General features: G+C 43.9%; 1 protein-coding gene across 1 annotated transcript in view; it reads left to right on the top strand.

Moving 5' to 3' along the window:
• Window positions 1–15,783, top strand: part of DNAH6 (dynein axonemal heavy chain 6) — a 3,423,448-nt gene that overhangs the window by 819,198 nt on the left and 2,588,467 nt on the right. Inside the window, exon 9 of the mRNA XM_069626424.1 lies at window positions 12,136–12,304. Within this exon, the coding sequence (XP_069482525.1) occupies window positions 12,136–12,304 (169 nt within the window). The remainder of the gene's footprint in view (window positions 1–12,135; window positions 12,305–15,783) is intronic.

Genomic DNA, 15,783 nt, shown 5'->3' with positions numbered 1-15,783 from the left:
TGCGACTCGTGGTGCTTTAGCAAAAGTGTCACCCACACTAAGTAAGCAGGCTAATTGGATGTGTAATCTCATCCCATGCTTCTTATTCTTTGTAAATATGTCACACAAAAACTTTGAAGCATACCCTTGGACGATAACACATTATGAATATGAATTTGCCCTATAAGGATTTTGAGTAGGCAAATGTCATACTCAGTGTCTCCTACTTTAGCATTACTTACATTGGCCTGTAAGTGGGACAGCAACGTTCCAGTGGGCACAGACCTTAACAAATTATACAGTAACTCTCTGCTATACAATAACAGTTACACTGAGCACTTGTACAATTCTACATAACAATATTAGGATGAGGTATGCTGCAGACAATCTTCTGTCTATTGTAAAATAACTGTGTCCGTGCAGATTCATAGCATTGTCTTAAATTGCCCATGAAATAATGATGAGGCTTAAAAAATAACGTTTGCTTGCAAAGTATTGTGGGTATGCAAATATCCCAAATAGTGCTTAATAGATACAATCCATCAAATTTACAGAGCCTTGTCATCTAGTTAACTAGTATTGGATGCTAACACAGGAGCCTGGGAATGGGAGTGGGCAAGGGTGTACACTCCTTGGGGTTGAAGAAGAAAACCAGACGTTTCAGCAGTACAGTAAAGGAAATATGTTAGTTTGCTACAGGTAGGAAACTCTAGTAACAATCTACCAATCTGCACCTTCTGTTCTTTCTATGTTCAGCTCCGGAGTGCTTTCCAATATAATCATGTGTTCTGCGTTTTTTGCCTCTAGCATCCCCATACATCTTGTTTAACTGACAACAGGGAATTGCAAAAGTTGGGTTCCTAGTTACAGAAGAAGGCAGTCACTCATTTGCATCTCTGAGCACTGCAGCTATTAACTTAAAAGGCAAATATATGTGATGTACTTTGATGCTCCATATGAAACCTGAGTAAGGTCATTGTTGAATGTTGACTAGGCTGCAGTAAGGAAGGGAGAGAAAAAATCAAAACCTGTATTATGTGCCCTCTCATTTAACTTCCTATGGCAGGGTTCCTAGCAGAGTGCAGAAAATATTTTACCAATTACCTGGAATCAAGTGATTTTTCAGGGTGTAAAAAACGAATTGGCTATGACAATAGGGATAATTTATGCTTATTAAAAGGTGTTCTTTTCCATTATTTTATTTATTTATTATTAATATGTTCATAGCCATGACAGGCTTTACATATATACAACACAATTATCTTTCACATCCTAACACCAAATCTAAACAATCAAATTATCATACATACATACCATCAGATAACTTTTAAAATGTTTAAAATCAGCTCATAAAATTTCATCATGTGAAATATCAAATTAATGTCATTCCCTTCCATCAGTCTTTGCCATATTATTTATCTTGTTATCTAAACAGGAGTTGTTATATCTTGTCAAGTATTTTTCACGCAACAGATTAAGGCTTTCACAGTAACATATCAGGTTTTTTGCAGACTCAATGTCTGCCATTCCACAAAATCTACATAATCTCAGCTCTTTCTTAATGCCTATTTTGGCTCCTAATATTGAACCAGAGATAAGATCTGACTATGGTCTGATGGGGAAACGCATATTGATATTTGGGTTTCCTTGTCTCCATGGTCAACTGTTCTAAAAAAAGACCACTGGTTGATTTTGTGGCAAGATGTATCATATCTATTTCTTTAGCAAGAGCATAGATATTGAATTGTAATAGCTTTTTCACTTTCGCGTGCGAGAGTAGTAGCCATCCAGCAGCATTACCTTTGGCCCATTTAACATATTTTGAATACAATACACTCAAAGTTTTAAAATATCTGCAATTCTCTCCTGTCTTGAAACTTTTCATCAGTTCTAACACAAATGTATTAATTGTCAGGGTACTCAGCTTCACATACATCATGGCAGATTTATAATCTAAAATATCTCTGGCATATCTAAAATCACATTCCAATAAAATATATTCACAAGTTACCGCTGTTGGTAGTCTAAACAGACATTTTAATATTTTTCCTTCCAACGTGCTAATTTCATTTAAAAAACTTAGTCCCCCATATCTCTGCTGCATGTAAAAGACATGATATGATTTTGCTAGAATAGAGTAAAAGAATAGTGTTCACTGAGAAACCACCTTGTCTTCCTATGAATTGGTTTATAGCTCCTGCTATTTTTGTGCATTTAAGTTTAGTCTCTAGCCAGTGTGGTTTCCAAGACAATTTGTGGTCTACTAGCATAAATATCTATAGCATTCAACAGTTTCAATCGCTGCATTCTTCACGAGCCACGTACATTTATTAGAGCGTGATTGCTTTGTTGTGCCTAAAAATGACATCACCTTCATTTTGGCAATGTTTATGACCAAGCAAATACTTTCAGCAAATTGGGTCAGGCAATTTCAAATTTCTTTTCCTTTACAATTCCTCTTAAGATCGAGCAGTAATATTATGAGAGGTCCTTCCTATATGACTGCTCTGCGCGTCATGCATTCGTAAATATTAGAGGAACATTGTGGGTAGGAGCAGAGGGTTAAGTTCCTATATGTTCAATGTTTCCCATTTTTGTTGAGCACATTTTGCTGTTTTTAGGGAGTAAAAATGGGTTTGTGTGCATGCCTCTTAGCTGTAAGGCTGGTTTTGTTCAAGTGTTGTTGCAACCATGCTCATAGGACAATGTAATGCGAATAGTAAGCAGAGGCACATGTATTCTGATGATCTTACTCTGATGCAGTTATTGTGACGGAATTGACCTCCTTACAAAAATTGAGATGCATATTCTCATGGCCCTTGAATTACTTCATTAAAGTTGCACATGAATCCCATTGGCAGGTTTTAAGACACGTTCCTTTTAATTGCCATTGTTCCATAGGTACATTTTGTACCATGTTTGATTTTCTTTTCCAGCCACATTAGTTATGGAAAGTAATATTTGTTTTTTATAATAAACATGTGTTTTTCCCAATGGCATGAAACACTTTCTGCATTGTCTCTGAGCAGTGTTGACAATAATTCTTGGACTGATTGATGAGCTCCCTTTTATAATCGCATATAAAATATTTGATTTTTTTAACATGTCTTTGGAAAAAGTTCTGTGAGAAGCACCTTTTACAATGATTTATAAAGAATTGCAGTTGTTGGGAAGGGGAAATTGTCTTTCAAACTCTATTCAGAGAGGATAGCTCACTAACTATGCATGTGTTCGGTCTTGGGCCATGTCCATAACGTCATTAGTCAGTCGCGCACATGGAAAATAATGTGCGCATAAAAGCCAACCATTTTCGCACTTATAGAAAAATATTTAGAGGGAACATTATTCATGGCAGTTTATGCAGATGTGAGGTTGACTACTGACATCCCTTAGTGAAATATTAAAATCAATGGCTACAGAGAGATTAAAGTCCTACCAGAATCAAGATTTATATGACTTTATTGATAATGTTTGAGATATTTGTTCTGAAAACCAGGGAACAATGAAAGATTTCTATCAGCATATTCAAACTTTGCCAAGAAAGATAGTGTCACTTCATCCCTATCGACTGTTAGAAGTCAGACGCCAGATGATACAAATCAAAGTGCAGAAGATGCTTGAAACAAAAGTTATTGAATCATGCTGAAGTGCCCAGACTTCTCTAATTATTCTTGTAGGAAAATGCCATTTGGAGATTTGGTTGTGACTTTTGCAAGATCTATGAGATCTCCCACATTGATGTTTATCCTATGCCCAGAACCGATTAAATGATTGAAAGAATTGGGGCTTCATCTCATATTATTACTTAAGGTCTAACAAAAGATTATTGGTAAATTACCTGGGTGCCAGAGGACAAAGAGTAGAGTCCATTCTGAATTCCTAAAGGACTATTTCAATCCACATTCCTACCTTTTGGGCAACATGGACCCCCAGTCATGTTTAATTGCATCATGACTTAAGTAATACGACAGCACCATTCATATGCTGGCGCATACTTGGATATCATTGTAATGTCAAACCTGTGGCAAACGCATGTCACCTGTACTTTATTTGATGATGACGACACTGTACGATTCTAGGGAATGTGTCCTTCTACCCTGGGGGGAGCTGCCCCATTTAAGACTAGGGAGGTGAGCCTGCTTAGCAAAACACTCCCTAGGGGCTTGAGAAAGCGCGACTTGACTGGGAGTGACTCTCCTCGAGGGGACTAGGATTCCCATTCCTATCAGGAACTCCCTGTAAAAAATACCTTGGGCCTCATTACGAGTTCGGTGGTAACCCTGCCGGTGCTACCGGTGGGTTGCCGCTGGACTTGGAACATGTTATGGGCGCCTGACTTCCAGGTGCCTCCGGGACATTACAAGTCCGGCGGCCCGGGAAGTCAGGCGCCAGTAAAATGTTAGTCCCCATTCCTGTGGAGTCCCATAGGACTTCGTAGCAGTGGGGACTCAGAATCACCAGCACTGTTGCTAACAGTGCCAGTGCTTCCGTGACGGCTCTGCCTATCGGGGCTGATGCGGCCGGCAGGGTCAGACCTGTCAGGCGCAGCAGCCCCCGCAGGCAAACTTGTAGTTTGCCAGTCCAGAAACAAGGGTAACGGTGATCTTACCGGCACTGTTGTTTCTGGACTGGGAAACTCATAATGAGGCCCCTTGTCTGCTTATATGGGAGTAAAAGAGACTGATGGTACATCCATTGATCGGAATCCAAAACATCCTGACATTGCTTCGATACTTTTGGCACAAGATAATGCTGGAATCCCCATGAACCCAACAGCTGATGGGGAACAAGACGCCCCTTGAAAGTATGGCAGCGAAAAATAGTGACAACAAACCTTGAATGGTCAATAAGAAATCCTATAAAGTGGTGTATCTCTGACATGAGAACATCCTGGAGGGGTGGAGCTGCGTTATACCACAGAGCTAGCAGTGTCATGGAGAAACTGAGATGCAGAAGAGAGATGCTGTCAAACCCACATAGAGAATTGAAGCACCGGAAGTGTGAAGATGGCAGAAAGCCACTCTTATCTGGTGGTACGACCTGGTGGTACGACCACGCTGCAGATGTGGAGGGCCCAAGCGCTGAGACCAGAGAGCGACCGAGGAGCAAGCCCTCTGTTCTGAATCAGAGAACTGCGGAGATGTAAAGTGCTGAAACGGGCAGAATAAGGAAGCTGAAAGTTAGCCGAACTGAGACACTAAAGAAGGTGAAGAATTACAATGCTCCCTAAGAGATGCCACCCCACTGGAACACACCCAAATGCAGTGAAGGTACCAAGGTCACCAAGGGTGGAGGTAGGCGAACCGATAAGAGCATGAAAAGGAAAAGAAAAACAAGTGGCATAAAACTACATACGGGCAAGTCCTACCCCAAGACAGAGAATATCAAGATTGTACATTGGCAGATGCCAAAGAGACAACTGCCAGAGCTAAGAAAGCCACAGGGCCAGAAAGGTCTGGAGAACCATATCAAGATGAGTGAAGATTGCAACCTATCAATCATAGGCGACCAGGAGGGTCCAATCCTCCAAACCAGCGACATGAGCAGAAAAGGGGAAACTGAAGCAAAAGGCCTAAACCCACCCGCAGACCCTTTTAAAGCATTGAACACACAACACTAATATGGGAAGCCTATGTATTCTTTCTTTCCAAGGGAAAGGGGAAAGGGACAAAGTAACAAACCAGATTCTCACTTCCGTCTTGTCTTAGAAAAGAGACCTGAAGTGAGATAGTGCATACAATTACTTCACTACTCCTTCTTATCTCATCCTTATTCTGCAACTCCTCCCACCTTAGAAGAATGCTAACATGCCTGAAAAGCTTTGCTGAATTCCCAGGGGTAAAGATGTATCCAGTCTATAGATTCCTTCTCAAAAGCTTGCTATAGATTTTTATATACAGGATCATTTACATAATAAAATGTTTTCTTTGAAAAAATCTGCTAGTTCCAGATTTATTGCTGCTGTGTTCTCCAGGTTTGTATTTGTACTTTCATTTGGAGGAACTCTTCTCAGAATCTAATTTCAACTCCTAATTATCTATTGAACGAATATACATTTTGCTCAAATCTCTTAAACTTTTGCCTGCACGGACATCTTTCTTCCGTGCCTCAGTCCTTCTTTTACATTCGCGCTCCAGCTGGGGGGAAATAACTAACACTGCTGAGGCGCCCGCGCCACCAACACCCCAGCAAAGTAACGTTGCCAACTTGCGCTCGCCCCTCCAACACTCCTGCAACTGCGCACTTCAAGAGAAATGCCACGCGGGGAAGAAAGGCGGTCAGACTCAAATGGATTCTGTGTTTACGTGCGCCCAAAAGCTCTGTTCTCTTGCACCAGAGCTTCCCCGCATCACACGCTTCTCGCTCGAGCACACTCACAGTTTACACACAATTCTTGATAGGACTTAATACATCGCTAAAAACGCTCTTGAAACACTTAGTCAATCTAGAAGCAACCAATTAGGATGTTTTAAATGCCTTCTTACGTTTTGTCACTAAAAGTTTACTTAGCTCAGTCTTCAATCGAATGGATTTCCCCCACTAGGTGACAGGGACATGTTCCACAAGATATTCTCTAAATTACTTGGTTTTCTTGGAGGCTTCAAACAGGAGCCTACCAGATAAGCTACTGCCTCCTGGAGATCTTCTAAGTAAAGAAAGTTTAGAATCCGTTCAAGGTTCTAAGCTGCCTAACTCATCCCATGGAACCTTCAGCTCTCTCCGCCTTCTTGCTTTGGGCTAACATCCGCTTCCTGAAATTGAAGTGGTCAAGGAAAACGCTACTGGTGACAAATAATTAAATCCCTCCCACTAATTCCTTACATCAGCTCCACCCACTAGTCCCAAACAATCCTAATCCTGAGAATCCTGACAAGGTCCTGATTCTCTTTTTGGCCGCGCCTTCCCGAATAATGAGCCCCCCCATGTCATGCCCAACTCCACCTCCCCCATATCATTTAGCTGAAATAACTCTTCAATTGCCTCTTGCATTTCTCTCACAAAGACAATGTCCTTCAACAAGACATTGCACTGCCACAATGATTCCCAGGGCCTCAGTCCCGTCAATACGATACCCATAACCACCATATCATGGTCTGAACAACTAATGGGAGAGTGATCGCTAGTGGTGACCCTAATGACGTGCCACTGGTACAGAAACCAATAATCGGTCCTTGTTCGGGATCCATGAACGGGGGAGAAAAAGGTGTAGCCCCTTTTCGCAGGATGACATTCCCTCCATACATCTGCCAGCCCCTGATCTAACATATACCCAACATGTCCCCCGTCCTGTTGCCCAGCCCCACCTCCTGCAGGGTCCTGGCCCTCACTGTGATCCATGGCCCGGTCTGGCCACACATTGAAGTCCCCCCCTCCCCAAAGCAACAGACCCACTGCCCGGCCAAGTATCTCTCCCATGTCTTCCCGTATGAGCTGTATCTGCCCCGTGTTGGGGTCATGCAGTGCAGCGATTGTTAGCTGCACACACTCCAGGGACCCAGAGATCAATAGACCCCTCCCATCAGTCCTCCTCCAAACCAATGAATTGACTACTGCACTCTTCAATTAAAGATGATGCCTACTCCCCCCCTCTTGGAAGGCCCAGAGGCCCGGAAAGCCTGTCCAACGTGCGCCCCTGGAATACGTCTCTCTTCCCCTTGAAGCACATCTAGATCTCTATTCTAGATCTCCCTTCCAAGCAATGAGCACTTGGTGGGTGAATTCAGGCCTTTAACATTCAGAGTACCCATCCTAAGCACCTCAGTCCGGCCTCCTCCCTCAACGCGCACCATCTGTATACATAAGCTTGTGCCCCAACCACTCCACTCGTTGCGATGCAGAAACCTTCATCTGTATGTTCACCTTGACCCCCCCTTCTAATGACCCCCTACACCCCCACCCCACACCCCATCCTCCCCCCTGAAACCAAAAACAATCTCCCCTCCAAGACCCCCACCTTATGATGGGCCACCAGGGGTGATTGCTTGCCGTGCCCGTCATCCCAAATACCTCCACACCTCCCCCTGTTCCCACATCGCTCACATGACTTAGCCCTCTAGCCTGACATAGCCATGCTGTTCCCCTCCCCTCATCAGGAGTCCCCGGAATTCTTCTGCAGAGGAGTTTTGAGCTTCTTAAACTTTCTGCCACCTGCCATCTTATTCTTTATGCTCTGTGAACACCCCCCCCCGGCCCACGCAGCTCTGCCGGTGAGAATAGTGACCCTTCCAGACCTTCGTTTGAATCTTCTCCCTTGAGGACTTGGAGAACCTGTTGTGCCTCCTGACAGCTGGTCACCCGATAGTCTGCCACCCCTTTCTCGAATGACAATTCAAATGGAAAGGTATCTAATGCCCCTTTCAGTCACCCACTGTGTGAGAGGGCAGCAGTCTCTTTGGCGAGCCAAGGTGAGCCTCGACAGATCCTGGAACACCCTGATTGTATCCCCCTCATATAAGAAGCTCCCCAGATGCTTCGCCTAGCAAGACCTCAATTTTCTCTCAGTACCTTAGGAAGCAGACCACGATCGACCCTGGGCCTTTGCCGCCTCCACCACCACCTCTGTGGGCCCTTTCCAGCTGTACCTCCTTCCCACCTTCCAGGGCAAAAAGCTGATTGATCAGTCCTTGCACCTTCCTTCCCACCTCCACCGCAGATTCTCCCTTCTGTTCTCTGACACCAAGGATGCATAGGTTATTCCAACACTCCCTATTTTCCAAGTTGTCCAATTTCAAGAGGGTTTATTCCTCTCTAACCTCCAAATCCGTCAGGTGTGCCTCATATTTCATGCCTAGGAGCTCTAACTGCAAATTATTACTCTCCATCCCCTCCTTTTTATCTTCCAGCTTGTCCACACAACCCTTGAGATCACAAATTGAGGCATGAATGCCAGTCCGGATTGACTTGATCTCTTGAAATATGTCTTTTAGGTCATCTCTAGTTAGAGCCGCCGCCTGTGTACTTCCTCCTGCAGCCATCTTGTTCTGGGTTAGATGAGTTCCCTCCTGGCCATCCATCGGGCTTCTCTGAAAGGGCTGAAGCGACAGTACCCCGGTCTGTGCCGTTCCTCTATGCCCAGATGGTCCCTGGCACTGGCGATGGACCGCAAGATTAGGGGCTCCAGAAGACAACCGCAGGGCTCAATGTGGCCACACCTTCAGTCCAATGCAAGCAGGTATCTCTCTAGAGCTCCTCGCCCCCTCCAGGCACAAGCTGCAATGTTTGCATAAGGCCCTGCTATCCTGGGTGTCACTGCAAGGGTCCATGTCCCGTCATTTCTTTCTCTTCCTGTTGGTTAGTTCCTAGGTCCAGGGTCGCTCACAACTTCTACTTCTCGCCGCCTCCCCGCACTCCAATGCTTCACTGGCACGTCAGACCCCCAATGTGCAGTCCTGCTCGGCCTGGTTATCTCTGGGCCTCTTTTTCAGTTGTCGTGAGGGGGGCTCCTCACTGCCCGACAGGGCTAGAATGCAGCCGGGCCTGGCACTGAGTTCCAGCGCCTCCCTGATGGTCCTAATCTTATTTTTAGGGAGAGATTTCACCGCCCTGGACCCGGGCCATTACACACTTGACCTCCCCAGTCCTTGGCTCATGTCCAGGCCTCTTCCTGTGTGCTCTGCGGATACAGCAGGGCTCCAAAATGTTGTACAAACAGGGGGGGAGGGCGGGCCACAACACCTCAAACTTAATTCACACCGCACAGAGCTGTGGGAAAGTCTCTGGTCCACACACAGGTGCAATCCTCCCACTGCCTCCTGCGCCCTCCCTCTCACCTGGTATCTCTGTTGGTCTGTTGCTCCTGGGGTGCCCACCTCCACACCAGGGGGGTGGCGAGGGCCACTCTGGAAAGTCTGATCCTGGCTGGCTCCTCCTACATTCCTCACTGCCTCAGGGCTCCCCCACGGACTACACGCCGGAAGGCAGCCAAGCATAGCGGACAACGCCAAAGGGCCAGCCCCCGCCGGCTAAGGGCTCCGCCCACGCCAACTCTCCGCACTCACTGGGGGGAAGGGAGTGCTGAGGTCCTTCACGGACTGTCAGAATCCAACTCCCGCCACTCGCCTGATCTGCTGAGGCCATCTTGGCGCTCCTCTTCTCGGATCTCGCCAGGGACAGGGAGTGTGCACCAGCATCCCCTTCCTGGACCCGGAGGAGTCCAAACGCGTTGTGCTTCCGCTAGATCTGCAATGGGGGAGCACAGCAAGCTCTGGTGCAATGGTGTGCGGCGGAGCTACTGCTTCTCACAGCCATCGCAGTCTGCGCCCCCTGGTGGTCTCCACACATTTTAATTGTATTTCTTCAAAGACTTAGAGCCTCATAAGTTTGCTACTCCGGAAAAAAGGGTTCTGGTAAGCTCACCGGCACCCTTGTTTCTGGATTGGCAAACTCTGAGTCTGCCTGCCGTGGCCGCTGTGCCCAACAGGTCTGACCCTGCCGGGTGCAGCAGCCATGGTAGGCAGACCGGTCACAGAAGCACTGGCACCGTTAGCACCAGTGCTGTGCTTCCATGTCCCCACTCCCATAGAGTCCTATTGTAATCTCCCGTGGCACCGGGAAGTCAGGCGCTGGTAAAATATCACAAGTCTGGTGGCAACCCGCCAGTAGCAACGGCAGGGTTACCCCCAGACTCACTCGTGATCAGGCCCATAGCTTTTTTCTTTGAGGAGCCTAAGGAAAGACTTGGGAACCTATTTTCATAAACTGTCAAGAACAAACATTGGGAGTGTGATACAGATTCAGGGAGAAGCCCTGAGCAACCAGAATGAGACTAGACTAAAGTATTCTGAGTAGAAGGCATATTGCCCTCGCTTGTTTTTTTTGGTGTTCTTAAAGTGGTAGATACAGCAAGCTTATAGGTTTTGGATTGAGGGCTACTTTTGTTTTTGACTGTAGACAAGCACCTTTAGTTTAGTTGATAGGAAGGGAAATTTTAATAGGCTTAGCTAGGCATTTTTCTTTTAAGTTGAATAAAACCTTTCAAAGTATGTCCTCGAATCCAAGTCCTCCTTCTGGCTCACCCCAACACTTAGGGAAGATGGACTGAAAGCCAATTTTAAAAAGTGTAGGCTGGCACTGTTGATAGTAAGGTCTTTACGCTTCTGGTTTGGAAGGGCTTGGTTCAACCACAGGAAGGTAAAGTGGAGGCCATTCAATGCTTACTTGCTCCGAAAACTAAGAAAAGAAGAACATGACCGTTTCTGTTTTACATTTTTTCGGTCCATGCAGTCCAGTGGGGCATTAAAAAGCTTCCAATTTTGTGAGCCAGATGTTCCACTTTTCAGCGATTTATTTTGTGGTGTTTGTCAGACAATCGGGGTGAGTGCTTTGAGCACTTTAACTTTATGGGAAGGGACGTCATAAATTTCACGCCTGCACATTTGGTGGTCATTCCCTTTCCTTGGAAGTCATAATATTTTAATGCTTGCAAATGTGGTCGTAAATGAGCTCCGAAACAAATAAAATGCCAAAAAATGATTCGAAAGTTAGCTAGATGGAATCCTTCTGCTTTTCAGGTCTGAGTAAACCAATGTGGACAACAAAGGAATTTGATTTCTAAAAAGTCCCAATATGACCATAAGGATTGGAGTGAGGGACTTTAAGAGAAGTTCAAGAATAATAAAAAAACATCATAATATATTTAAAAATACACCATCATTATATATTTAAAAATGGACCATCATAATATTTAAAAATACTTATGAGGAACCACAACTGGATGTCACATGTTATACAGTGCAAATTCTGGAAGTCTTTGACTTCTTGACTCCAACTTCTAACTTTTTTTTAGTGCTTAGTTTGGGTGAAAATCGTTCTAAAAGGGCATAACTGAGCAGTGGGTGCCTTTATGAAACGCGAATTATGTCCAAAGCGTTAGAATGGATTTCTGTAGAAGATATGTTATTGTATTGAGGCAAGGAGGAAGAGAGAAAAAACAGAAGCGAGTTTGTGATTCATAGGTTTTAGCTAAAGACATACTCCTTGGTAGTCTGAGAGCAACCAGGATATCTACAAATTGATAAACGAGCGTTCAAATGTAGGTTTGTGCTATTTATTTATTTCATTACTTCTTTCATTTAGAATGCATACTGGTTGTGCCATATGGACACTGAAACACAATAATAACGTATAACATGATTTATTTTGTTTTTTTCTCTTCAGTTTCATCCGTCTTGCTGACTACCTCATTGTGAACACCATGCACATCTTAGCCGTGAATTCCGTCAATGCGCTGTTGAACTATCTGCTAGACAAGCTCGCCAACACCCCCACTAAAGAAGTTATACAAATGTGGAACTCTGAACAACTGACCGAAACAGCTGAAAAAAAGGTACATTTGATACAGTAATATAGATGCCCATCCTAGACCAGCATGGTGATGAGAACCATTTTGAATTCACTGCCCCTAGAGGGTACAGAGTGAAAGACACCTAACTTTCATTTGAAAATGCAGAGCTAGTTTTACTGCACACTGTACAGACTTAACAAACCCATCTTTAATCAATAATTCTATGAAATCCCAGCGTTCACTGCATGGTAATTAAAAATATGTGGTGTAATCTCAGCTAGGGCCTCTCTTTGCAGGTGTAGACCCAAAATATTCGGAAAAATATGTAAAAGGATTTACATTAATGAGCCAAATGTGAACCAGTTTTCCAATAGTATTGCAACCATTTCTCAATTGTATCCGAGTGACGGTGACCTCATGCCATGCAGTTGTGAGATAGTGGACCACCAAATAGGAATGGAAAAGGGCACCTGGAGAAGACATTTAAATGTGTAATGCCTAATGAATCATCTAAGGGAGGATTCCTTGCTTAGCACTGTGGGATTCAGGCAGTATACACTTGTGGCAGGATTAGCTTTGCCATGGCGAGTATTCGTACAGCATGGCAAGTGTTTTAATAAGAGAAAAAAGCACACACAAAAAAGGAAAGCTGTTAAAAAGTATTTTTCTTAACATCCCTGATTAGGCTGGAGCATCCATGATAAGCACTAGCAGAGAGATGTCTCTATATAAATTATTGGATCCGTACTGTACATCTACTGGCTATCATGCCACTTCATCATCAAGATGATCATATTAAAGATCCCTTACCTGAACCCCACCAATGTGAAACATCAAATAATCTCTTAAAAGTGAGGTGCAGGGGCCCATTCTTAGTTATCAAGAGGCAGAGTAGCCACTGATGCAATAGAGAGGGCAGAGACTGTCCAGGCACACTAATCGCCACATGAAGAGTCGTATAAGCACTGAGTCCGGAGAACCAATTTCAGGTTCCTATGGTGACTTTGATGAAATATGATGTCATCTTGCACATGGCCAGTTGCTAGCATATGCCATTCTAACCTGGACTATTACTTGGTAAGACTCAGGCATCCACCTCAGTTTCACTGAACAAGACACGTTAAAATTATATTTTACAGAGGATCACAAAAGTTAACAATACTGGGATGACCCTCTGTTTTTCTCTAGAAATTGGCTGGCATCCTGAAGCCAATGCAAACTGTCTCAAACTTTAGTAGTGCGTCTCCAGGATTGAGCATCTCTTTGGCAAGCACACTGTGTCACACAAAGTTGTAATGTACAGCCTTTAGTGACTATAGAGGAACTTCCAGTGTAAGAGGAAGGTCCAGGTGTATAATCCCATTACGTCCGTATTGACGAGAAGAGGTAGGAACCCATTCCAAACGTGAGGAGTATCAACGTATTTGTCAATGAGGGTAACCGAGAGATGTTACCCAACTCATATTTTATACCATCAGGACGAGAGATGTTGTGCTCTCAACTTAACAGAGGTTTACTTACACATCCATGTTGGCAACACCCAATGCCATTTCAAGGTAAAGTAGTCTGATCTGAGCACTGCCTCAATGAGGGTTCACAAAATACACAGCAGGGGTAGCTATGCACCTCTGGAGACTAGGGGTGCACATATAACCTACATTTATTTTAAAACGTTTTTCAAAAGAGGCTTTAACCCCATATTTAAGCAAATGAGATTTCTTACATTTGTATGCCTGTTTGTGAATGAAAAGAAGTGGTTCTCTGTTAATAAGGCAACATTCACTCCTCTGCCTACTAAGAGATTGAAACTCATAGGCGTAAATATGAATACCACCTTGGTCATGTCCCTTCTTCACTCACAGAGGTCCTTAACAATCAAATCTGCCAATAGCTGAATTTTAGATGGGAAAGACAACCTCAGCGTTGTGGTTTTAACACATTCTTGGACTCGTGGACTCATGCCAGTTCTGGCTAAGAACAAGGTAAGCACATATCTACATTTCTTGTTATTAATCTACAGATTCTCAAGACCAAGAAATCATCCTGCCTTCTCTTTCCCCATCAGCTGTGTCTTGCAAGTCTGCAAGCTATCGCCTACCACCTAACTACCACTTCCTGTTTGTGTGCAGTGCCATCTAACTTTTCATTGGCCTCCGACTCCCTTTGGAGCCCTACATAACCAAGCCCGAGCCACAGATTTTGCTCCACATAGTACACCATAATTACAGTCAATGAGCTGCAGCAACGCACTACTGAATGGCCACTCGGTACTATGGGGCTACTCCAGTGACAATTTAGCATGTTATAAATGTCAAATAATAAAACATAACTTTGTAATGAGTGATTAGTTTGCTCAGAGTCCATCCTTTTGCCTTTGAGGATTACTAGTTCTTCCATGTTGAAAGTGCGCTTAGGTTAAACATTCTGAGAGATGCACAACCTCTAATTAGAAGAAGGCAAGAATTTGCATGGTTTTGGGAATGGTCTATGATCCTCATTTTTGTTGTTTTTGCAGCAAACAGTCCACTTTTGGGAATGGCAAATGTGTAATCCGAAAAGCTTGACAAACTTCATCCTGCTTGATATAAGTCAGAATTCAACCGACTAGTTCCCCCAAAATAATTTCCCCCTCAATTGTAAAACAGATGCATTTGTCACGAGAACAAACTACACGTCTGCAATTTGTTTCTTAGTTTAGTAGGGGCGAGACTCCATTAGAGACAAAGCCGATATACATTCTTAGTGAATTGGGATGATAAGAAACTGTTTCCCCCTCATTTTCAATTATTCACTAAATACATTCTATAGCATCCACATCATATTCCTTATTATGACAGCCTTCTACATACCTTGGGAATAACAATATTTGTTCTTGTACTTTTTGGCTGTAGCCAAGCACTGACTGGGACCATCCTCAGAATTGAGAACATTTTGCAAGGAGGGAAATCAACATTTTCCCAAGCCTTCATTCATTCAATGTATTTAGTAGTTTAAATCATAAAGAATATCTCCTGGAGCAATTTTGCATGTCTCTGCAAAGAAGAAACCTTAAATTCTCTAAATAGATGTTGCTGGGATTCTACAGCAGGCTGGTAAATAAAAACAAACCTTGGCAAAGCCAATAGTTTGGGCGTTTATTGCTGTTCTTCGCATTGGCATTCATAGGCACCAGGGTGCAAGGAGGAGTGTGCAAAGTTTCAAGGGCGGATGCGCAAATGGATGCAGGTGTGCAAGAGAATGCGAAAGGGAGGACTCTATTGAAAGAGGGTACCATTGATGATGAGCAAGAGGAAATCTAAGCTAGAAAGGGTGGGGTGAGAGGGTAAGAGAAAAAGGAAGGGTGTGAGAGGAAGGATGGGAGAAAAAATAAGGGCTGCAAGCAAAGGTGAGAGTTTGAGAAGATGGAATAAGGGTGCAAGAGGGGATATCTTCAGGAGGGCCATGGTGAGAGGTAGAATAATGGGAAGAGGTAGACGAGTGTGAAGAGAGAGTAACAGTGCAAGGTGATACTGTGGCAGTGC

This window comes from Ambystoma mexicanum, chromosome 6p, assembly GCF_040938575.1.
Source record: "Ambystoma mexicanum isolate Mex_15411 chromosome 6p, UKY_AmexF1_1, whole genome shotgun sequence".
Taxonomy (NCBI): domain Eukaryota; kingdom Metazoa; phylum Chordata; class Amphibia; order Caudata; family Ambystomatidae; genus Ambystoma; species Ambystoma mexicanum.
Note: the sequence above shows the minus strand (reverse complement) of the source record. Positions and strands in the feature narration are given on the sequence as shown.